The sequence below is a fragment of the Capricornis sumatraensis genome, chromosome 2 (assembly GCF_032405125.1).
Source record: "Capricornis sumatraensis isolate serow.1 chromosome 2, serow.2, whole genome shotgun sequence".
Classification (NCBI taxonomy): domain Eukaryota; kingdom Metazoa; phylum Chordata; class Mammalia; order Artiodactyla; family Bovidae; genus Capricornis; species Capricornis sumatraensis.
Genome location: NC_091070.1, coordinates 152,997,979 through 153,024,325, shown reverse-complemented (window position 1 = coordinate 153,024,325; position 26,347 = coordinate 152,997,979). Strand labels below are relative to the sequence as shown.

At 35.5% G+C, this 26,347-nt stretch overlaps 1 protein-coding gene across 1 annotated transcript in view; it reads right to left on the bottom strand.

Annotated features, from left to right (window-relative positions):
• HFM1 (helicase for meiosis 1) overlaps positions 1–26,347 on the bottom strand; it is a 113,794-nt gene that overhangs the window by 48,866 nt on the left and 38,581 nt on the right. The window contains exons 16-24 of the mRNA XM_068966228.1: positions 25,923–26,017; positions 25,183–25,316; positions 24,330–24,377; positions 22,335–22,415; positions 11,340–11,431; positions 9,788–9,894; positions 9,647–9,694; positions 1,114–1,211; positions 905–1,033 (exon numbers count right to left, since the gene is read on the bottom strand). Coding sequence (XP_068822329.1) covers positions 905–1,033; positions 1,114–1,211; positions 9,647–9,694; positions 9,788–9,894; positions 11,340–11,431; positions 22,335–22,415; positions 24,330–24,377; positions 25,183–25,316; positions 25,923–26,017 — 832 coding nt within the window. The remainder of the gene's footprint in view (positions 1–904; positions 1,034–1,113; positions 1,212–9,646; positions 9,695–9,787; positions 9,895–11,339; positions 11,432–22,334; positions 22,416–24,329; positions 24,378–25,182; positions 25,317–25,922; positions 26,018–26,347) is intronic.

Sequence of the window (26,347 nt, the reverse complement as noted above, 5' to 3'; positions counted from 1 at the left end):
TTCTACTTTGACCTTACTTTCATGATCCAATCTCCACCTTCACCCCAGCTCCCAGGACTGGTCAGCTCCTGACTGATTTCCCTCACTGATTTCAAACCTCAAGGAAATACAAAGTAGTAATTCCTCACAAAATAGTTAGAGATCTTTGTTCTAAGGAATAATCAGAGAACCCTTAGCAACTCATTACCTAAAATTTTAATGTCCCCAAGATGCATATAAAGTTATAAAGTTAATAAGACTATCAGTCATGAAATAACAACTGTCTTTTTGGAGTCCTAGCTATCTAAGAAGGAGTAGGGTCACAAAGCCAAAGACCCTAAACTGGAAAATTCCAAAGTGTTTGAGGCATATCCCAGTCTTTGTAAATAGCACCCTCTAGAGTTTTGCAATTCGTGTTGTGAGCTAGATCCTAACAGACAGGAAATAAATTTGTCTACAGAATTTTACAGTATCTCTATGAAAATCAGTGCTAATATTGAAATGTTACTGAAAAAAAGAGAAAAAAGTATAAATAAGTGGCATAATTTTTTGTAATGAATTAGGGATGACCAGGACTACTAGCTCTGTACCTTGTCATTGAGATCAAAACCAAACAGTCATAACAGTAGAAGAAAGAACACAATATAGTTACCTAATTACTAAAAAAAAATTTCATTCTGGTTTCAGAACAAATTTTAAAATAAGAGTATTCATTTGTATTAGATTTCCAAATTGATTTCAAACGAATTCTTTAAGCAGAAGAAAATGAAAATCAGATTTTCAAGAGAGGGAAAGTACAACTTACTTAGGCCCATAGGCACAATTTTCTTTAAAGGTCTACCATCATAGAACAATTTTCCTAACAGTGAAATACAAAAATAAACTGCAGACATTGATACACCGCCTACCTGTACTCAGTACCTACCAATTTTTTCCAGCTGTTTGGATACATGTGGAGAGTTTTCCCAAAGTTTACATCTAAAACATTTAGCTAAAATCAAACTGTTCAATAATACAGCAAACTTTTCTTGAGTAGCCACAAAATCTGATAACCCTAAAAAAAAGTTTCCAGTATTAAATGTAGTTACTATTTTATGGGGAAAATATTGAAAATCTAATAAGCCTGTAACATACATCTTGTAATTCGTGAGCCATTTCTGAAAATCTTTGAGGTATCTTGTATCAAAGCAAAGTCTTGTACAGGAATGCATCCTAGCTGAGCCTGAATAAGACTGGGGAAAGAAGAAATTTCATTATTTCTTTTTTCTTTAAAAAAATTTTTTTTCCTTTACAATACTGTATTCGTTTTGCCATACATCAACATGAGTCCGCCACGGGTGTACATAAGTTCCCACTCCTGAACCCCCCTCTCCCACCTCCCTCCACATACCATCCCTCTGGGTTATCCCAGTGCACCAACCCCAAGCATCCTGTATCAAACCTAGACTGGCGATTCGTTTCTTATATGATACTATACATGTTTCAATGCCATTCTCCCAAATCATCCCGCCCTCTCCCTCTCCCACAGAGTCAAAAAGTCTCATTATTTCTTTTTAAAAGTTACTATCTCACAATATTTGACTTAGTGACTGAAGTCTGTCTTCTTAAAATTCCTCTCTGCCTTGATGTCTGTAACATTATACAGCTCTGTATCTTTTATCATTATTGTTGCAAGTTATTGTTGACTTCCTCTTCCCAACCTCTGAAAGGTCAGTTCTTATTTCTCTACTCTTCTTTATTTACTCAACCTCTCTTTCTCTCAAAAAAAAAAAATCTCATTTCTTCTCAAGACTTTCATTATAATCTCTAGACTGATAAATTTCAAATGATCACAGGGCACTTGCACTTAGACTGTTTTTTCTTTCCACCTCAATACATCTAAAATTGTTTTCATATTCTTCTCCAATGCAGCTCTGTCTTTGAACTTTACCATATATAAGTATTATAGAAAACAACACAATTTATATAAACAAATATTTATTAAGTGCCTACTGAGTTGTAAAGCATCCTGTTAGGTGCTGAAGATTCTGTTCAACATTTGAAGGTTGGTAGCTTATTAGTTCGGAGAAGGCAATGGCAACTCACTCCAGTATTCTTGCCTGGAAAATCCCATGGACGGAGGAGCCTGGTAGGCTGCTGTCCATGGCGTTGCTAAGAGTTGGACATGACTGAGCGACTTCACTTTCACTTTTCACTTTCATGCATTAGAGAAGGAAATGGCAACCCAGTCCAGTGTTCTTGCCTGGAGAATCCTGGGGACAGGGGAGTCTGGTTGGCTGCCGTCTATGGGGTCACACAGAGTCGGACACGACTGAAGCAACTTAGCAGCAGCAGCAGCTTATTGGTTGATTATTAGAAACAAGCAGTTGCTTGGCTATAAAAATTTGAGTGGTGATAAGAGGGGAGAAAAGGAGTTACTATCTATTGTAACTACTGTATCTCAGGTCTTTGCTACCTCTTTTGTCTGTTTACTTATCTAACCAGGCCTTGATATGCAAATCCCCCTAAGAGTCTAACTAAAATTATTAGACTCATATTTTCTGGGGGGATCTCTTATAAGATCAAAAACTGGTATACAAAGAGAAAGGGTAGAATAGTTATATTTCATGGCTTGCTTTTAGTAAACAATATATGCAAATAGAAAGAAGCAACTAACTCACATCTCAGAATGGATGTATATAGCTGAAACTATAGACTAATTGGGGCTTCCCTGGTGATTCAGTGGTAAAGGACTTGTCTGCCAATGCAGGAGACATGGATTTGATCCCTGGCTCAGGAAGATCCTCTGCAGAAGGAAATGGCAACCCACTCCAGTATTCCTGCCTCGGAAATCTCATGGAGTTGCAAAAGAGTCAGACAGGACTAAACAACAACACAACAGACTAATTACTTTTTTTGGCTACAATATATTGTAGCCATATATTGCATATATGCTTCTGAAAATTATTTTGCTACATCTATTTAGAAATGATTATACACTCCAACGTTCATAGTAGCATTATTTACAATCACCAAACAGAAGCAACCTAAGTGTTCATCAACAGATGGATGGATAAAGATTGTGGTACATAAATATACAATGAACTACTACTCAGCCACAAAAAAAAAAAAAGAATGAAATTTTGTCATTTGCAGCAACATGGATGGATTTGGAGTCATTATGCTAAATGACTGGAGGAGGGCATGCCAATCCACTCTAGTATACTTGCCTGAAGAATCCCCATGGACAGAGGAGCCTGGCAGGCTATAGTCCATGGAGTTACAAAGAGTTGGACATGACTGAGTGACTAAGCACAGCACAACATGCTAAGTCAAATAATTCAGACAGAGAAAGACAATTATTATATGATATCACTTTTATGTCTTATCTAAAAAATACAACAAACTAGTGAATAAAGCAAAGAAAAAGAAATAGATTCACAGATCCAGAGAACAAACTAGTGATTACCAGTGGGGAGAGAGATGGGGACAGGGCAATATAAGGGTAGGAGGAATATAGAGTTATTATGGAATTATACGAAATCATGTGTGTGAAACTTCTAAAAATTGTAAAGCACTGGCAGGAAAGCTATGACAAACCTAGACAGTGTGTTAAAAAGCAAAGATATCACTTTGCCGACAAAGATCCATATAGGCAAAGTTATGGTCTTTCCAGTAGTCAGGTACAGTTGTGAGAGCTGGACCATAAAGAAGGCAGAGCACTAAAGAATTTATGCTTTTGAACTGTGGTGCTGGAGAAGACTATTGAGAGTATCCTGGACAGCAAGGAGATCAAACCAGTCAATCTTAAAGGAAACCAACCCTTAATACTCACTGGAAGGACTGATGCTGAAGCTGAAGCTCCAATACTTTGGCCACGTGATGTGAAGAGCTCACTCATTTGAAAAGACTCTGATGCTGGGAAAGATGGAGGGCAGGAGGAGAAGGGGGTGACAGCGGATGAGATGGCTGGATGGCATCACCGACTCAATGGACATGAATTTAAGCAAACTCTGGGAGATAGTGAAGGACAGGGAAGTCTGGCATGCTGCAGTCATGGGGTTGCAGAGTCAGACATGACTGAGCGACTGAACAACAACAAAAATTAGAAATTAACAACAAAAGAATGACTATTTTAAAAAATTACTACTTTAAAAATTTTAAACAATGTAAAATAATTCTTAAAGAGGAAACCAAAACTAAAAACTAAAGAAATTATAAACTATTTAGAAAGAACAGCAATAGATTTAGAAAACCTATAGAATAGCATTAGAGTTACCACTCAAAGTGGTCCTGGCTGGAAAATTTGTCTGAAATATTTTATAAAAAATTTAAAAAACCAAAATAAATGGAGAAAAATACAACTGAAAAGATTACAAAAAGAAGTAGATGGGAAAAAATAAAGACAAAATGAGAAATTAATGAAATAGAAGATTATAGGAAAGATAAAAAGTGTAAAATTAATAGAATATTAAATATGATCAATAAGTCAAAAATAAATGGCTTTAAAAGATCAAACTTTAGAAATCGCTAGCAAATCTGATTAAGAAAAAGGAGATGATACAAATAATATTGGAAATTAAAAAAGACATATATTTAGAGGAAATTTTACCTTATTAGAGTACAAAATACTTTATGTCATAAAAACTGACAAGCTGGGTGAAATGAACAGCTTAGGAATATATAAATTAACAATAATTTATTCAAAAAAATTAGTAAAAAGAACAAAAGATATGAAATAAATTGCTGAGAAATCCAACTTTTAGATTCAGTGACAATGGTGAGCTATAACGGGTAGCTGGCTCTCTTCTTTGAACTCAAGAATATTTTTACAAATAAGTGAGAGAGAGGTTGATGGATTCCAGAATCAAACCCAAAAACTATGAGAAATTCTCTGGTAGTGAAACACTAGAAACTTGACAAATAAAACAGTAATGAGACAAAGATATTTGCTCTCTCTGAAACTAGAGAACATATATTAAAAGCTCTATCTACAACAAGAAAAGAAAAAGTTGTAAACTATTAGAAATCAAGAGATAAAACCATCACTATTTATAGATAATATGGTTGTCTCTCTAGGTAATCCCAGCAAACCATTTAAAGGACAACTCATATTATTAAGGGACTTCAGTGAGAACCAGGTAAAACAATCAAAATTGTTCTTGACTGACTATAAAAAGGAATGTAAAGGACTCACAATATTAAACTCTATAAAATACCAAGAAATAAACCTATCAAGAAATATAAAACCTAGTTCTAATGAGGTGGATGAAACCGGAGCCTATTATACAGAGTGAAGTAAGTCAGAAAGAAAAACACCAATAGAGTATATTAAAGCACATATATGGAATTTAGAAAGATGGTAACAATGACCCTATATGCAAGACAGCAAAAGAGACACAGATGTAAGGAACAGACTTTTGGATTCTGTGGGAGAAGGTGAGGGTGGGATGATTTGAGAGAATGGCACTGAAACATGTATATTATCATATGTGAAAGAGATTGACAGTCCAGGTTTGATGCATGAGACAGGGTGCTCAGGGCTGGTGCACTGCGATGAACCTGAGGGATGAGATGGGGAGGGAGGTGGGTGGGAGGTTCAGGATGGGGAACACATGCACACCCATGGCCGATTCATGTCAATGTATGGCAAAAATCACAACAATATTGTAAAGTAATGAGCCTCCAATTAAAAAAAATTAAACAAGAAATAGAAAACCTAAATGATGAGTTATAAAATATCACAGAAAGACAGAAAGATCTGAGTAGATGGCTAGAGATATCATACTTTTAGATTTCAGTACTGAGAAAGACGAATTCTTCCACAAACTAATCTATAAAACCAATTTCGAAAGGCCTTTTCCTAGATCTTGACAAACTGATTCTAAAGTTCATAAGGAGGAAAAATCCAGGAATATTCAAAATGTTTTTTAAAGAACATTAAGAAGGGATTTGCCTTGCTGCTGCTGCTACTGCTAAGTCACCTCAGTCGTGTTCGACCCTGCGCAACCCCATAGACGGCAGCCCACCAGGCTCCCCCATCCCTGGGATTCTCCAGGCAAGAACACTGGAGTGGGTTGCCATTTCCTTCTCCAATGCATGAAAGTGAAAAGTGAAAGTGAAGTCGCTCAGTCGTATCTGACTCCTAGCGACCCCATGGACTGCAGCCCACCATCCATGGGATTTCCTAGGCAAGAGTACTGGAGTGAGGTGCCATTGCCTTCTCCAGGGACTTGCCTTACCAGATAACAAAACATGCAATAAAATGGTAGTAAGTAAAGCAATGTGGTATTGTCACAGCAACAAAATAAACAGACTAACAGTAAGTGTCCAGAATCACACCCTTAGGAATATAGTTTATGTGAAGATGGCATTCCAAATCAATCGGCAAAGAGAAAGACAACATTATTTATTAAACACTCCTGACTATCTTTCAGGGATGAAATATAATTAAATTCTTAATTTATATCACATATAAAAGTTAACTCCAAACCTATGAGAAGCCTTTAGATAAAAATCAGATGATTTTGAAGTATTAGAAGAGATGATAGGAAAAGTCCTATGATCTTAGGATATGTGGCAGACTGCTTTATCTATGTAACACTCATTTTCTATTTCCATCTTAATAGCAGAATCCTAATATTAATAAAGGCACAGTAACAACATGACATTTCTCTGTCTCCTTTGCACTTGGCTGTAGCCATGTACTTGTGAAAGTGTTATCTGAGACTTCCAAGAAACCTATTGAAAAGAAAAAGGATATTCAAGTGTAATAATGGCTGAATCTCTAGCAGTCATTATGAACAATGAGGTGACCTTGAAATAGCAGTCGTGTGGGACAGCAAGGCAGAAAGACAGGAATATAGATTTGAAAATTTTTTAATATAATTTTTCACTCATTAGATTAACAAAACTTCAAAGATACAAAACAATTATTGGTAGGATATATGGAAATCATTCTTTTTACACTGTGGATGACAACTGTAAATAAGAGAAGCTTTTTGAATGCAATTTGCATTAAATATTAAATCTTCTTATGTATACCCTTTCACCTGGAAATTCTTGAAAAATATGGCATAAATATAAGGAAGTTCATTTCAGCCTTATTTGTAATAAAGCCATCTAACTCTTCATCAATAAAGGAACGGTTAAAAATTATAGTATGTTCGTACTATAGAATACATTGCTGTTAAAATACACATTGGTATTAAATGAGGTTAACATGTGTAGGTACTAATATAGAACCTTCATATCACAAGAGCAATAATTACAGTAAGACCTTTTTATATACAGATATAACATGTCTATTAGCACATATTAAATATATATGTACTAAATAAATAGAAAGGAAATTGGAATGGCCCACAGAAAATTACTGATAATAGTTACTTCTGGGGGTCAAAGGAGACCTGATTTTTTGCTTTATAAATTTTAATTTTGAATCTTCAAAAATGAATCTATGCATGACTTATTATATAGGTAATTTCTATAAGAATTATATAAGAAGAAACAAATATGAAAAGAAATCACTGATTTGGAAACACATCCTATAAGTTCACTGAAAAATACCAACTAAAGAAAACAGAGCTAATGCTGAAGAAGACAGACCTCAGAATTATGAAAAATTAAAAACAGTGATAAAGGGCAGAAAATTGAAGGATAAAATTTTTAAATTAAGAGGATTTACACCTGCCTGTAAAAGAACCGATCTGAAATTCAGCAAAGTAATAAGAATATGAGAGAGACATGAAAGTGGTAAATATTAGCCTTCATTACCCACCAAAAGACTGTACATTTTAGATTAAGAAAATGCCCCTCAGACAGTCATTCTGCCTAGTCATGTCAAGTAGTGACATAAAGTGGAAAATTACAAAAGAAAGCTAATTCATGATACATGTGTAAGCAAGTGTGCCAAGTTGCTTCAGCTGTGTTGACTCTTTGCAACACTATGGACTATAGCCTTCCAGGCTCCTTTGTCCATGGGACTCTCCAGCCAAGAATACTCGAGTGGGCTGCCATGTCCTCCTTCAGGAGATCTTCTTGACCCTCAGGAATCGAACCTGATCTCTTACATCTCCTGCATTGGCAGGTGGGTTCTTTACCACGTGCGCCACCTGGGAAGCCCTATGATACATATAGAAATAATTATAAAGTCATGAATTTTACGAACCTGACAGTCCTAATCAAAAGAATGCATGATCCAATCTAAGGCAAGGTAAGTGAAAGCATTAAAATTGCAAATATAGTGTTCCCAACAAGATGCTTGTGCAAAATTATCTTGATTTAATTTGACTCAGTAGTCAATGCAACGGGGTATATTGAGAAATCCATTGTGAGACTCAAGAGACCTAGATTCTAATTCTATAGCTGCCCTCACTATAGCAACATAACCTCAAGCAAGTCACAACTTACCTAGGCATCACTTACTTCATTTGTAAAATGAGAGGATTGGGGTACATGATCTCTAAGTTCTGTATGATCTCTGCTGCTGCTGCTGCTGCTGCTGCTGCTAAGTCGCTTCAGTCGTGTCCGACTCTGTGCAACCCCATAGATGGCAGCCCACCAGGCTCCCCCGTCCCTGGGATTCTCCAGGCAAGAACACTGGAGTGGGTTGCCATTTCCTTCTCCAATGCATGAAAGTGAAAAGTGAAAGTGAAGTCGCTCAGTCGTGTCTGACTCTTAGTGACCCCATGGACTGCAGCCCACCAGGCTCCTCTGTCCATGGGATTTTCCAGGCAAGAGGACTGGAGTGGGTTGCCATTGCCTTCTCCTGTATGATCTCTAGGGATATTTAAATTTCTAGAGAAACATGGCTAAGAAACAGAACACTAACTTCTGCCCTCCAAGCTGTACATCTGCCTGATGAGTAAGTATACAAACAGTGAGAAGTTTGTTTCTGAGATGTCCAGGTATTTGGGAGATAAAAGTTTAATAAGACTTTAGGAAGTATCCTAGAGAAAGAGTGACCTCCTTTAGCTAAGGAGACAAAAGGAAATTCTTTGGCCAACTGGTTTTATTGAACCCCATGAAAAAAATCATTTTTATTTGAAGTCACATGATTTAAATCAAGTTGCTTAACACTAAGATATAACTACTCAGAAAACCAAGCACTTGGCATAGCAGAAAAAGTATCATTGCCTGTGTGATTGCAAACTGAGTAAAGTCATTACAAACTACAACGTAATTTTAGTTTACTCTTCCAGTTACTCTCCTCTGTACAGACTTCCCATTGCTGGCAGAACAGTCACCCCATTATCACATATCCATTCCTTCACTCAGGTTATTTCTTTTAATATGTCTTTCCTAGAACATCACTAATGTTCTAAAGACATTTACTACATGTGTTTTCATACTGTCCATTATTTTTATACACATGGTTCTCATTCAAGCCAACGTGAAAGTTCTTGTAGATGAGAAGCACATCTTCTTTCTATTGTCTACCATGCCTCAACAGATCACACTCTCAATGTTTGTTGATTTAAAAATTCACAAGTTATCTTTTTAAATTAAAGACTGAGAGTTTGGAGAAATTAATTTTACATCTGCATTCTGACTCCTCATTCTTATGTAAATGTTCTTTCTTTGTATTAAGGAAAACAAACTTTTAAATTTATAAAAAACCTTCATAAACATGAATCATGGACAAGTAATTAGTATTTTAAGACATTTAACAATTAATTTTCTTTACCAATTTACTTTCATTTCTCTTGTTTTAATCCTTCCTTCCATTGGAAATCTGGAAATAAACAAGGCAAACTTTTATTATTATTACTTATTTTAGCTGAATGAAACCTTTTAAAAACTTATTTAAAACATTTAATTTCTGTACCTGATAGTTATCCGATTTGGATCTTTGTTCAAAGTATTCAATGCTTTCTTTTCATTTATTCTTAATTGTACATCTAGAAATTCCTTGCAGCTGGCTATCATTGTGACCTATAAAATTTCAGCATTTATTCATTTGGTTACGTCCATTCTTTACTTCTTTTCTCTCATTTATTTTTCTTTATCTATTTATCTTTAATGCTCCTTTGAGACATCACATTTAGCACATTTTGCCTCATACATTTTGCTTCTTTAAGGATTCATTCATTCACTGACAAATATTTACAAATACCTGTTATATATGCCAGACACTCTGCTACACACTAGGACTATACCAATAAGATTGTAAAGGTTAACAAGATGAAATTTAAAATATTCAGCCTAGCATGTGCCATATGATAAAGCACTCAATAAATGAAGATTTCATTACTACCACTACTACTACTGTTATATTATTGTTCAGACTTCTATAGTTTGCAAGTGGTTACACTTATGGAGGATAATTTTTTAATGAAAAAGAATGCTGTTGGTATAAAAAAATTTATATTCTAGAACCTACCTAATTCTCCCAGATGATTTTGAGCAAAGCACTCTGCTTTGAGTTCTCACACCTATAAAATGAAACTAGCACCTTTTCTAATTCTAATTCTCTTTTACACTTACAGAACTCAAAATCAGATGGGTTAATGTTAACTCTTAATTTCTTCTCAGTTAAAAATAATATTTAACACAACACTGAAATCAACTATACTTCAATAAAAAGTAAATTAGAAGAGTATTTACATGAAAATACAAGCCTTCTACTCATCAATTTTGTACAATTTTTAGTCTCAATATAATAATCTTATTGCAATAATCAACTTAGATATTTTAAATAAAAATAGTTTAAATTTGAGAATAAATATAAAAGTCATGTTTCATGTGCATATTCCCAGTTAAGGAAGGAAGGAGCAATATAGTCACAGGTGCCAAAAATATGACCATGCTTCTATTCACTGCCGTAGCTACAAAGGTACCCCACTGGCAATATTTTAGGATAGCCTGTTTTTACTTCCCATTTTCTCCAAAATTAGTTCTTTTTTTCTGGCCTATCACCAATACTATTCTCTTTCTACTGTTATTGTTATTCTGATGCAAAGGATTTAGGGAAGAGTTGCAAGTAAGAGGCATGTGTCTTTCATTCATGGCAGACTTTTGTAAAATATCATGCCACACCATCTTGGAATCTTTCTCAACATACTATACTTGGTAGCCACTACCAAGGTAATCAGAATTATCACGTAAGTTGAAAGGTAGTTGCTATCCTTTCTTTGGGTATGTATATAAATTTTCTTAGCCCTAATACAAAGATGCTATTGGAAATATATTCTAAGGAGTAATATTCCATATTTTACAATTAAAGGCAAATAAGGAGGAAAAATATATGCACTACTAGAAATGCTTTCTTTTCTGCTCATTTATTCTTAAATTGCAGGAGATATACAGATCAGTTGTTTCCCCAATATTATTTTATACTATATCATTGTATACTTAGTTTCTTGTGAAAATTAATTTACCAGATCTGATAAAGTTTCTTTTCCACTGATTGTACAAAATTTCTTCACTGTCTCAAATGTAATATAATACCAAGCCATCAATCTTCCTGCCTCTGGAAAGAGATGGAAAAATAAACATTCCAAATCAGCTGATACAACTTGCATTTTCATCAGTTTAACACACATTTCTTTAGCATCTCTACTGTGCCTTTAATAGCATCAGGTATAGAAGACACCAAAAAATCTAGAATCAGTTTCTGGAAGTTACAGTTTAGCTAGGGAGATAGCCACATGTGAAATAGCTAGACTAGAGGACAAAATCCAGTTAATAATAATGTTTACATATAACAACTTCATACTGAGGAGATTCAGCCTAAGAGAATGGTCACTGTGGGATTACATTCTAGAGAAAATGGGCTTTGAGTAGCATTTTAAAGTAAACTATAGGCCTTAGCAGAAAGAAATATAGCCATTATGACCTCAGGAAAGAACAAGACTTGTTTATCAAAAGAGTAAAGTTAAAAAGACTATCTTTAGAATACTCTAAAGATATATAGCTTGATAAACATACAACTACAAAATCAGGTCAAAATGACCTGCTTGAAATACTTGAGCTGCTGTTGCTGCTGCTGCTGCTAAGTTGCTTCAGTCGTGTCCGACTCTGTGTGACCCCACAGACAGCAGCCTACCAGGCTCCCCCGTCCCTGGGATTCTCCAGGCAAGAACACTACAGTGGGTTGCCATTTCCTTCTCCAATGCATGAAAGTGAAACGTGAAAGTGAAGTCGCTCAGTCGTGTCCGACTCTTCGCGACCCCATGGAATGCAGCCTACCAGGCTCCTCCATCCATGGGGTTTTCCAGGTTTTTCAAGAGTACTGGAGTACTTGAGCTACCACTTAGTAGTTATTAGGTAATCATGTGCAGGTTACTAGTTTCTTAGTGTAATAGGGGAATGATAGAAGCATGCATCTCATATGTTTGTCATGAAGAAAAATAAATGCAGTAATATATACATAGTACTTAACACGGTGCCTAATATTAAATAAATGTTGCCTACTTTTATTATCTAAACATGGTGAGTGATAGAATATGGAGACTCTAAAAGATCCCTGAAATGCTATTAAAGGAGCTTAGATTTTGGTTCTGATTTGTAAAATAGCAGAGGACCACTTACAATTCTTGAGCATTATTTTAATGAAATTGGAATTTGAAACTAAATTGTTTTGGAAATAAAACATTAGGTTGGCTGAGGGTAGGAGGATGGGCAGAGTGAGGATAAGTAATTGATGAAATGGAATTCATTTAAAAGGTAACTGGCTTCAATTATAAGTTGTCAAAAACAGCACAAAGAATTTCAAGTCTTGTGAACACACAGAAAACAGCTGAGTAGAGGAAAATGGTATACTGCTTCTCAACGAAAGGTCTATTATTTACCTACATGCTGCAGGTTTTGCTGAAGAATAAAGAATGTGACATTCCATCACTTAGAGTCATCAAGAACAAGGTACAGCAGACAGAACTTAGACTCAGAAATAGCTACTTTCTCAGTTAGGAGTCTAGTGAACATGTTCAGCCAAAACATGAGTAATGCATTGGTTCATAAAAGTGAGATTCTAGGGGCTGTATGTGAGACACAATATGACTACCAAGGGAACTAATATATATTATATTTGAAAGTGAAAGTCGCTCAGTCTTGTCCAACTCTTTGTGACTCCATGTACTATACAGTCCATGGAATTCTCCAGGCCAGAATACTGGAGTGGGTAGCCATTTCCTTCTCCAGGGGATCTTCCCAACCCAGGTCTCCTGCATTGCAGGCGGGTTCTTTACCACTTGAGCCATGCTCCTCTTATCCTGTGCTGTGTTGTGCTAAGTTGCTTCAGTCGTGTCTGACTCTGTGTGACCCTACGAACTGCAACCCACCAGGCTCCTCTGTCCATGGAATTCTCCAGGCAGAGAGTACTGGAGTGGGCTGCCATGCCCTCCTCCAGGGGATCTTCCTGACCTAGGGATCGAACCCATGTCTCTTAGTCTCCTGCATTGGTAGGTGGGTTCTTCACCACTAGAGTCACCTGGGAAGCCCCTTCTTATCCTAGATGTTTATAAATTACTATAGGGTTATCTCCCTCCTGGAGAAAATGAAAGTTTTTGAGAAAAGGCTTATATTTGCTGGCTGATTAGTAAGAATGAAAGTTACCTAGCTAAGGTATATAAATAACCTAGAAATGAAACTATGAAGAAAATGAGTCAAGGGAGACAGAATGGAAAGAATTTTAAAAGATTTGCAAGTGAAGAGAGAAAATAAAGAGACAACTGGCTATCAATATAGTTTTTGAATGATAAGTATTTTCACAGTAGCAAATATAGGGTATTTCAAAGTAAAAGTCATACAGTTGGACTGTGGGAAGGGAACTAAAGGTGATGAGAATGCACCTATCATATATCCTACTGCAAGAAGTGCTTTGATGGATGGTCCCAGCTGCTGTGTTCTGAATCTATTACTATGCACACAGCAAGATCACACTTTTCATGAGATGCTCCAAACAAATGACTGAGCATGGCAGGAACATTAAGGTAGACCTTAATGGGACTCCTTGGATGGGCAACTTTGAATTGAAGATTCCCCATCAACTTTGCCAAACAGTCTTAGGACTGTACTGCAGGATAAAATTCTCCTTCCTTTTATCTTTCCTTTTCCTCCTTCCTTCCTTCTCTCTCCTTCATAGAGGTAAGATCTGCATCCCAGTTGAATGACTTTCTGTGCCTCTTGCAGTTACTGTCCATTTTCACTAGGTTGTTAATCCTTAAATTTGCACAAAATAAGACTTGGTCTTTTGAGCCCTTCTTCCATATACATTAGCAGGCAGAAGAGCTAAAAACCCAGACAAGAACACAAGCATACAGATAAAAATACCTAGATACTTGAGTATTATTATTACAAATTAAAAAGGCAAAAGCAAGAAGCAGAATTACTGGAACATACAGTCTAAAATTTAATACAAAAACAATACTCAAAGAGATAAAATAAAATAATAGTAAAACAACAGATCATGAAGTCATAAAAAAGAATTAATTAGAAATAACATGTAAAGAGCATCCACCCACATTAACAGCAGGCTTAGTAATTGTGATGGCAAAACCACTTCAGCATTCTTGCCTTGAGAACTCCATGAACAGTATGAAAAGACATAAAGATATGACATTGAAAGATGAACTCCCCAGTTTGGTAGGTGCCAGGAAGCTTGGCATGCTGCAGTCCATGGAGGCATGAAGAGTTGGACACGACTGAGGAACTGAACAACAACAACAAAGTAATTATGAGCCAATCCCTCTGCTGAAGGCAACCAAATCAGAAAAATGAATTACATGAAATATTTTTTACTAATCATCAAAGAATTAACATGATATTTATCTGGGAGGGCACTTAAAACCAAAAGAATAAGCACACACAAAATATTTATAAAAACTGACCACATACGGGTCCATAAAACAATTCTCAACAAATCTCAAAAGACTGAAATCATACAGAGAACATTATCTGATACAAAGCAACTGCATCACATATCAAGAACAGTAACAATGAAACTAGAAAAGAAAAATAATTAGAAAACCATCAGATGTACAGAAGTTACAAACTAGATTTCCAAATAATCCAAAGGTCAAAGAAGAAATAGTGGAAATTAGAAAATACAACGAACTGATTGATAACAAAACTATTACAAACCAGTTAATAAAAATTCTTATCCTTAAATAAATACATGCTGCTGTTGCTAAGTCGCTTCAGTTGTGTCCGACTCTGTGCAACCCCATAGACAGCAGCCCACATGGCTCCCCTGTCCCTGGGATTCTCCAGGCAAGAACACTGGAGTGGGTTGCCATTTACTTCTCCAATGCATGAAAGTGAAGAGTGAAAGGGAAGTCACTCAGTCATGTCTGACTCTTAGCGACCCCATGGACTGCAGCCTACCAGGCTCCTCTGTCCATGGGATTTTCCAGGCAAGAGTACATAGTATTCCTATATTTTTACGTAAACCTTTATTTCCTATAAGTATATAGTATATGCATTCCTATAAATTCATGTATAAAACTGGATACTAAAAATAACAATGCTTATGGAAAAAAAGTATTGAGGCAAACAACAAATTCATACAACATTGTAACAAAAGAACTAACCTAAATAATCCTAATAAAAATGCTAGCACAGTTAAAAATATGTTAAATTCCTCATAAAGAAATATGTACATTCATGTATATGTAACACTTTGTGTGTGTTTAAAGTAACTTAATGGTTTAGGGTGTAACAAGAGTTGAGGATGCTGAGATAATAAACACAAAGGACAAAATATCCGATGATTGGGAATTGCATAATATGTGTTTTCAAAGCAGAATATATGACCAACCTCAGCACAAAGGAGTACATAAGAGGGCATCATCCACAATAATTCTTCTGAGAATTCAGCTGAATTCAGCTAGAAAGTATATTTTATGTTAAGCTGCCCGGATACTTGGTCAAATATTATGCTGGGTGTGTTTGTAAGGATGTTTCTGGATAACATTAACATTGAATTGATAACACTGAACACTGATAAAACATTAGTGTTCTTTGCAATATTAATGGATATTCCATTTAAAAGATTTCTCTGGGCAAATAAAAATGTAAAAATCCGAGGCTAACTAATTTTGGCTCTTTCTTACTGTCTTTCTTCTTAGCATATTTAATATGTCATTGAAACCCATGATTCTCCTAAAGAAGATAGTTTAGAGTAAAACTGCATTCTCTATTTCAGTTTGGAATCTCTTCCCCACACCCTCAGAATACAGATTGAGATAAACTGTGAGTATGACACAAAGATCTGAATAGATTTTCACTATACTATTTATTGAAATATCACTCCCAGGGCAGTAGTTCCCAAATTTACATGCAAAAAATGCATCCAGGGTTCAAGCTTAAAATCTGAATTACCAGATTTTACTCCTAGAAGTTGAGGATTTTAAGTCTTGAGTAGGGCTCATTAGTTTCATTTTTAACATAACAGCACTCTTAGATGATTTTGAGAGTAAGTAGTTAACCCAATCACACTTAGGAAACATTACCCTGCTATGTGATAAAGAATATTTTCAGCTCCAAGACTGGATTGTCCTTTGGACACATCCTGCCTAGTCATGCAATGAGTGAGGAATGAAAGAGAAACCAAAGACATCAAACATTTTATAATTTTAGGCTTAACAAACTGGTTAGGCTATTGAGAAGGAGGGGCAAGTAGAGATATTTTCCTAACCTTGGACAAAAGAGAGTAACAACTCATGTTTGCAGAATTTTTTTCCTATAAATGTTCATTATCCCATTTGATCATCATAACAACCTAATAAGGTAAATATACATATTATATATTCTTGTAATATAAATTCTTATTTTACAGATATATATTAGTACTAAGGCTCAGTGAGTTTAAGGTCCCAGCTAGCATAGTGGCAGAAATGGAACTGAAATCCAGGTATTTAAAACAAAGATTTTATGTTCATATCACTGTATAATATTCCAGGTCAAATTAACCGTTATATGCTTCCGAGTGTCAAATTTCATGTCATATATGTAAATAAAGATTTTCAATAGAAAATTAATTGTCGGGAGCCGCTTTAGGCATTACTGACAAAATGGAGGCACAGCCCCAGGTCTCCTCTCCTCATTCTGCAGGCACGGACCCGGGATGAAGGAGTTCAGTTCAGTTTCAGTTCAGTGGCTCAGTCTTGTTCGACTCTTTGCAACCCCATGAATTGCAGCACGCCAGGCCTCCCTGTCCATCACCAACTCCCAAAGTTCACTCAGACTCACGTCCATCGAGTCCGTGATGCCATCCAGCCATCTCATCCTCGGTCATCCCCTTCTCCTCCTGCCCCCAATCCTCCCAGCATCAGAGTCTTTTCCAATGAGTCAACTCTTTGCATGAGGTGTCCAAAGTACTGGAGCTTCAGCTTTAGCATCATTCCTTCCAAAGAAATCCCAGGGCTGATCTCCTTCAGAATGGACTGCTTGGATCTCCTTGCTGTCCAAGGGACTCTCAAGAGTCTTCAACACCACAGTTCAAAAGCATCAATTCTTCAGTGCTCAGCTTTCTTCACAGTCCAAATCTCATATCCATACACGACCACAGGAAAAACCATAGCCTTGACTAGACGGACCTTAGACGGCAAAGTAATGTCTCTGCTTTCGAATATGCTATCTAGGTTGGTCATAACTTTTCTTCCAAAGAGTAAGCATCTTTTAATTTCATGGCTGCAGTCACCATCTGCAGTGACTTAGGAGCCCCCCAAAATAAATTTTGACACTGTTTCCACTGTTTCCCCATCTATTTCCCATGAAGTGATGGGACACGATGCCATGATTTGATTTTCTGAATCTTGAGCTTTAAGCCAACTTTTTCACTCTCCACTTTCACTTTCATCAAGAGGCTTTTTAGTTCCTTTTCACTTTCTGCCATAAGGGTGGTGTCATCTGCATATCGGAGGTTATTGAGATTTCTCCCGGAAATCTTGATTCCAGCTTGTGCTTCTTCCAGTCCAGCGTTCCTCATGATGTACTCTGCATAGAAGTTAAATAAGCAGGGTGACAATATACAGCCTTGATGTATTCTGTTTCCTATTTGGAACCAGTCTGTTGGTCCATGTCCAGTTCTAACTGTTGCTTCCTGACCTGCATACAGATTTCTCAAGAGGCAGGTCAGGTGGTCTGGTATTCCCATCTCTTTCAGAATTTTCCACAGTTTATTGTGATCCACACAGTCAAAGGCTTTGGCATAGTCAATAAAGCAGAAATAGATGTTTTTCTGGAACTCTCTTGCTTTTTCCATGAACCAGCGGATGTTGGCAATTTGATCTCTGGTTCCTCTCTGCCTTTTCTAAAACCAGCTTGAACATCAGGGAGTTCACGGTTCACGTATTGCTGAAGCCTGGCTTGGAGAATTTTGAGCATTACTTTACTAGTATGTGAGATGAGTGCAATTGTGTGGTAGTTTGAGCATTCTTTGGCATTGCCGTTCTTTGGGATTGGAATGAAAACTGACCTTTTCCAGTCCTGTGGCCACTGCTGAGTTTTCCAAATGTGCTGGCATATTGAGTGCAGCACTTTCACAGCATCATCTTTCAGGATTTGAAACAGCTCAACTGGAATTCCATCACCTCCACTAGCCTTGTTCGTGGTGATGCTTTCTAAGGCCCACTTGACTTCACATTCCAGGATGTCTGGCTCTAGATGAGTGATCACACCATCGTGGTTATCTGGGTCGTGAAGATCTTTTTTGTACAGTTCTTCTGTGTATTCTTGCCACCTCTTCTTAATATCTTCTGCTTCTGTTAGGTCCATACCATTTCTGTCCTTAATCAAGCCCATCTTTGCATGAAATGTTCCCTTGGTATCTCGAATTTTCTTGAAGAGATCTCTAGTCTTTCCCATTCTGTTGTTTTCCTCTATTTCTTTGCATTGATAGCTGAAGAAGGCTTTCTTATCTCTTCTTGCTATTCTTTGGAACTCTGCATTCAGATGCTTGTATCTTTCCTTTTCTCCTTTGTTTTTTGCCTCTCTTCTTTTCACAGCTATTTGTAAGGCCTCTCCAGACAGCCATTTTGCTTTTTTGCATTTCTTTTCCGTGGGGATGGTCTTGATCCCTGTCTCCTGTACAATGTCACGAACCTCATTCCATAGTTCATAAGGCACTCTTATCTATCAGATCTAGGCCCTTAAATCTATTTCTCACTTCCACTGTATAGTCATAAGGGACTTGATTTAGGTCATACCTGAATGGTCTAGCGGTTTTCCCTACTTTCTTCAATTTAAGTCTGAATTTGGCAATAAGAAGTTCATGATCTGAGCCACAGTCAGCTCCTGGTCTTGTTTTTGTTGACTGTATAGAGCTTCTCCATCTTTGGCTCCATAGAATATAATCAATCTGATTTCGGTGTCAACCATCTGGTGATGTCCATGTGTAGAGTCTTCTCTTGTGCTTTTGGAAGAGGGTGTTTGCTATGAGCAGTGCGTTTTCTTGGCAAATCTCTATTAGTCTTTGCCCTGCTTCATTCCACATTCCAAGGCCAAATTTGCCTGTTACTCCAGGTGTTTCTTGACTTCCTACTTTTGCATTCCAGTCTCCTATAATGAAAAGGACATCTTTTTTGGGTGTTAGTTCTAAAAGGTCTTGTAGGTCTTCATAGAGCCATTCAACTTCAGCTTCTTCAGCGTTACTGGGTGGGGCATAGACTTGGATTACTGTGATATTGAATGGTTTGCCTTGGAAACTAACGAGAGATCATTCTGTCATTTTTGAGACTGCATCCAAATAATGAAGGAGTTAGAGCTTGTATTCTGACTTGTTTTTTCCTCTCCTCATCTGAGTTGACTGAAAAGGAATATTAAGGCGCTTATTGTTCTTGAGAGGAGCATGAGAAGGCAAAAGCCTTCTGCAGCTGTGCCCAGAAAATAATTCATGAAGTTAATCATTGACATTTGTTCAAGGACTTTTACAAAAGAGTGTTCCAGGATGAGCACATAGGCCATAGCTTGAGGCCATGGGAGGGCTTGCTATCTGAAGCCTATTTGTGAGAAGAATGTTTATGGTAAAGGAGTTTACTGAATTTTAGGGCTTAGAAATAATTAAAATAGTTAGAAGTTAAAGATTTAAGGAATGTTGTAAAGTTAGCATATTTTACTATAGCTTATAGAAGTTAGGAATTTTTAGAGACACTATAGCTAGAAGCCTTTTTAAGAGATAGTGAGCTCAGGATGTTAAGGGCAAACAGGATTTAGGAAGATAAGTAGTAAACCTAGGAATGTAGCATGAGTTACAATGTAATCACAAGTTAACCATAGGACACATTAGTGAGTGAAAAAAAGTGAAGTCACTCAGTCGTGTCCGACTCTTTGTGACCCCATGGACTGTAGCCTACCAGGCTCCTCCCGCCATGGGATTCTCCAGGCAAGAGTACTGGAGTGGGTTGCCATTTCCTTCTTCAGGGATTTTCCCTACCCAGGGATCAAACCCGGGTCTCCAGCATTCCAGGCAGATGCTTTAACCTCTGAGCCACCAGGGAAGCATTAGAGGAGGTAGATAATAGATGATAAGGTTGATTTCGAGAGAATCACTGAAGCAGGAACTCTGTTTGAAGAGTAACAGTGATTTATGGATATAATATATCTGGGAGAGGGGGAACTGAATATGTCAAACCTCCGACCTAATGTTTTTGTAAAAGTATAAAAGACAATCTTAAACTTGAAATAAATAGGCAGTCCAAGAAAACTGAGAGGCTGTCTCATTTGCCGACACCATTCATCCCTTCAGGTTGAATCCCTGGCTGCTGGAGCTGGACTCCGGCAATTAATGGTCAAATGTTATACTAAAGGTGCAAGACCTAGATCAAAACCATAATTACATAATGACTATAGCTTAACCTGTGAAGGTAAATTATGTTTTCAAAGAAATTATCATAAACTGAGAATAAAGGTCCAACATCTGCATGTTTAAGAAGTCCATCAGTTCAGTTCAGTTCAGTCGCTCAGTTGTGTCCGACTCTTTGCAACCCCATGAATCGCAGCACGCCAGGCCTCCCTGTCCATCACCAACTCCCGGAGTTCACTCAGACTCACGTCCACTGAGTCAGTAATGCCATCCAGCCATCTCATCCTCTGTCGTCCCCTTCTTCTCCTGCCCCCAATCCCTCCCAGCATCAGAGTCCATAGTAAGGCAAAAAAAGTCAGCAAGCAAAAATTCATTAAAGAAGCAGAAAAAAGAAAATCAAAAGCAAGTTAAAAAGAATAAGATTAATCAAGTAATATTCACTGATGATGAAGACAGCAAATAGTATATATATCATTTGTTAGGTATGTTTAAAGGCAGAAGAAATGGTATCAGTGGATTCGAGAAGTTCCACAGGGAAAGAATGACAGTGGGAATAATATTCTTGAGAATTAAAGTATATAAAGAACAGATGATGAAGTTATATTAGTTTTCCCTCCTATTGTATAGCACAGGGAACTCTACTCAATACTTTATGGTGACCTAAATGGGAAAGAATTCCAAAAAAGTGGGAATATATTAATATGTATATGTATAGCTGATTCACTTTGCTGTACAGTAGAAACTGAAACACAACATTGTAAAGCAACTATATGCCAATAAATCTTTTTTTAAATAAAATGACAGGGTTAAAAATAAAAAAGGAAGAAGTTATATTAGTGATTCTCATGACTCCTCAGTGAGACATCCTAGAATACAAAGAAGGTAATTCTCACAAACAAGTTAGAATTACCAGAATGAAGATGATGGGAGAAGGAAAAAAATGTTATAAATCTACGGCTGAGAGTTACGGAGGTAAATTGTTTTTAAAACCTTATACAAATAAAAACATGACACAAAATCATACATTGCTATGGTATGGTTGCAAGTACATAAAAATGCATTTAAAAATAGATGGATACATGCAATGTTAGATAGTCATATATTGATTATTTTCAAACTTTTCTATGCTTCCCAATTTTTATTAGGCAAAGTACAATGAAGTCAATATTTTTCCCCAAGAAACTTCTAATCATGTGTGCTAAAAACTACAAAACATTCTTTCTTGCTTCTATTATACCCTATATAGAATCAAAAAGAGAGAGGCAGAGACAGAGAGAGAAAGAGAAGGCACCTAAGTAACCATCTTCATAAGCCTTGTTTGAAGAAGTAAGAATTGGCAAAAGGTTAGCTACAAGAGTTACAATGTGACTGAAGCAACCCAAAGATTTGAACTTTTCAATCCTCTGCTAAAAGTCACCAAAGTTAGTGAACAGAAATTTAATGCCTATCAAAAAGACAGCTCTATAATCTTATAAATAGGACTCATATAAATTTATCATGCTAATAATGATGATACCCTGTTGAGAACTGAAGCCACAATTTAATTTTACCATCATCTAAATTTTAGTGGAAGAAATGTTTAAATTTAGTCTTAATTGTTAAATTTACTAACAACAATGAAAAAAATTACCAGTTGGTTTGAAATTAATATCTTCATCCATTTTTATCAGGTCCAGAGATGACAAATCATTCAGATTCTTCAAACACAATTCTGTTTAATTATAAAAAACACATTTTAACTTTAATAAAATAAAGAAGCAACAAAAAACAGAATTTATTATTAAATATTCTGAAGTTGTGTTTCTGTGTAATTTTTCTGGGAAGAACTGTAGTCCCTACTTAAGTGGTAAAAACAAAACAAATGAAAAAAATCTCATTTAAACAAAAGAGCCAACTAGTATGCTGAAAATTTTTTTCTAACAGTAAAAATAATAAAAATAATACTCAAGTGATAACATTTACAACTTAAAATAATATATTTATATTATCTCATTTAATCCTCAAAAAGACCTGAATGAAATTGAAGGTTTAGGCTATGTAAAACATGTGAGATGTGTTCCAAGAATAAAGAGAGTGCAAGGACCTGAAGTGGGAACAGCTTGATGTGGTTAAGGAACAGCAAGATAGCCAATTTGGACAGAATGGAAAAAAGGAGGGGAAAGTGACAAGAGATGAAGTCAGAGAAACAGGCATGGGGATATCAAACAGGACTTTGTGGTGAAGGTTTGTATTTTACTCTTTAAGTGTGATGGTAAAGCTGCTTCCCAGGTGGCGCTAGTGGTAATGAACCCTCCTGCCAATGCAGGGGACCTAAGAGATGTGGGTTCGATCCTGGGTCAGGAAGATCCCCTGGAGGAGGCCATGGCAAATCACTCCAGTATTCTTGCCTGGAGAATCCCACGGACAGAGGACCCCAGCTGGCTATAGCCCATAGGGTCACAAAGAGTCAGACATGACTAAAGTATTTAGCAAACACACACATTGGTAAAGCTACTGGAGAATACAGAGAAAGAAAATTTAACCAAATTAAGGAAACAGCATAATCTATGCTAAGGATCCTTCCTAAGAAATTTAAGGCCGACCTCTAAGGAAACCAAAACATTCTATCCAGTTACATAATAAATTCAGCTATTCGTTATAGGGAAAAATTAGCCATTCTATAACAACTGAAAATAAGACAAATATGAACTGTTAAGTAAGAACAGTTTAGAAAAGTTAAAACATTACAGTTACCAGAATATAGCAAGATATTTCTTGGTAATATTTCATGAAGTATTTCTCTTTTCATGTGTATTTGATCATTTTGATTAAAAAAAAATAGGCTTTTAAAACTCCATTTCAAATTTGGTCAATACAGAAAGGATAGTACAACTATTTTACAGATCTGTTTCTCAACAGCAGCATTATTAATGTAAGTATCACTTATCAGCATTTTTTAACAATATATTTATTCTTTAAGAATGATTTTACTTCTTCATCCTTATCTCTGAATTTTTATTTGCCATATGTGTATATCCAAGTAGAGAATAAATTAAAATTGGCTAAATATTTTTAGGGATGTAACATTTTTTTTCTTTTACTGGAAGACAGTCTCAGTACATTGTAGAGGCAGCAGTTTCTACTCCTAATAAATGCTCAACAATCTTCTGATATTTTCAAAGATACGTAATGAGTATGAAAATACTCATTTCAAAAATGAGATAATGAAATTAACTGAAAACTAAAACTGAGGTTTGACAGGAATACTTTATTAGCACAGACTGGGATAAGAAGCCCATAATCAAGCTAGGTTTATATTTTCAATTAAAATTAAACTAGAAAAGGAAAATAAATAATAAAATTGTATATCTATAGGCAACATTTCCAAAGACCAAAATCATTTTTAAAAACAAATTAATCAATGTCATACAAAGGAAGATATTCTGATAAAATTAATAGATTAATTCAGAAAAAAAAGTATACGTGCAAAGCTTTATTTACTTGTGAAAAGGGAAATCCATATATTTTTTCTTCAAATAAAGTAATTTTTAAAAATATTTTACTGGACTATTCCTAGTTTCACAATAACTAGACCATTTCATTAAAATTTATAGAATATAATTTTTTAGAAGGAAATGCATCTAACCTTGTAATTTTGATTCAATTCCATCTTTGTTCAATCCAGATGCAAAACCTATTTAAGTTATGAAAATTTATTAAAAATAAAATAGAATGAGATTTATTCATCCTTAGAGGCTTACTTTGATACCCCAGTTAACTAGAAAAGAGTAATCTAACTAAATCTTAAATAGAAGAAAAAAGTACTTAAAGTTAAAAAAAGGCTTAAACATTTATAGAAAATAACCATTGTTGTAAAATCCTTTCAATATCAATTGGCTTTCCTTTGTTAATTTTATTAGATAACAGTGACCAGGAATATTATATGTATTTTTTCCTCTTACAGATCTGAAACTTTTGAACCTGTGGATAGCAAGTCAGGTTTTAATTTAATATTCTGCAATTCAAGCATTTTACTTTATAATCTTTACCACATGAAAGAACCCTCTAGAAGTAACATAACCATAGATGTTAGCTTTAGAAGGAAGATGAAAATTCCAACATCAACAGTATTATCATATATTTTGGTTTGAATACCAGTTCAGACAAAATTCAAAAACTGTTTTTGATTTTAACCACCAGGGAAGCCCTTTAAATTATTTTAAATAATTCTAAGCATTTAAAAAATTTTTACTGGAGACAATTTTTTTCTAAAAGGTCTATTTTTTAGTGTTGATTTCAAGCCTTATTAAAAGACTAGAAGTAAAACAGATAAAGATTTCTCATGTTTGTCTGCTCTTGCCTCTAAATGTATTTGTTATAGTTGTTACTTTTACTTCTGCTACTTATTAACTTCTATAATCTATTCTGTGACCTATTAGTAAAAAGTAGGCCCAATTGGCTTGATAAAATTACTACTCTTCAAAATCAAAGTAACAAACCATAATGAGATGGATTTTTCAAGGCTCTGATATAAAGCAAGGTTGATCGTATCCATTCCAAAGCAATATTCACATTTGTGATGGTATGCAATACTATCTCTGCATTTAAATGCTCAATAAGATGTCTGTGCAAACTAATGGGGGGAAAAAAAACTTTTCATTAGTAATATGCATTTCAATGTCATAAAACTCATTGTTTAGAATAATATTTGAATAATTTAATGATACAGTTGAATATAACTGAATAATATTGCTACTTTAATGATTCATGAAAGTTAACTTAATTTTCAAAAATATGAGTAAACCTTAACGTCAGTTTAACTTTTCAAAAGTTACAGATTTCTTTCTACTCCATGACTCTAGAAGACAATATTGCTTTAAAAAAAAAGGGTGGGGAATAGATTACATCCTATTTTCCCCAAGAGTATTATAATCAAACACTTTACTAAAAGGTCTCAGAGTACCTGTCTCCTATTATTATGCAAATTTTAAAGATGTGAAAATTATATTCCTCTCATTACTAATTTGGCCTTTTATAACAAGAATACATGCAACTGCATGCTGATAAACAATGCTAAACAACTATTTCACGGTCTTTTTCTAACTATTAATTTCTTAAAAGAATAAACTTTCTAATTAGGTTATTGAAAAATTCCAAGAAAATGGCCTTAGAAAATCCCTAATAAAAGGAAAATTACAGGACATATTAACATTATTTTTTGAAATATTTTACATATTACCTGCTTTCTATAGTGTCACTGCAAGCAAGCATCTGAATATACTTCTCTTTTGTGCTTAACCGAGTCATAATAACTGCAGTAGCGGTAGTGTCAAACTGGAAGAAAAGAAAAAGAGAGAGAAATTTAATAAAGAAAAGTACATGTTGATACCAATTTTCTTCAATAACTCAAGATTTTTATTTTATATTAAACAATTCCCTGTCTTAAACAACAGGTCAAAAAGACCTTAAAAATGCTTCTGAATTGAATGTTAACTGAAAATTTACCTTAAAATCCTCCCAACAGTATAGACATAAAAATACCACTTTGGTTTCAATATAACAATTTCGGCAGTAGTAAAACCAAAACAAACTTAGGTAACTGGTTAAAAGCTGCAAGATTTGGTGTATTTCACATATAATCTAAATTATCCTATTAAAATTATA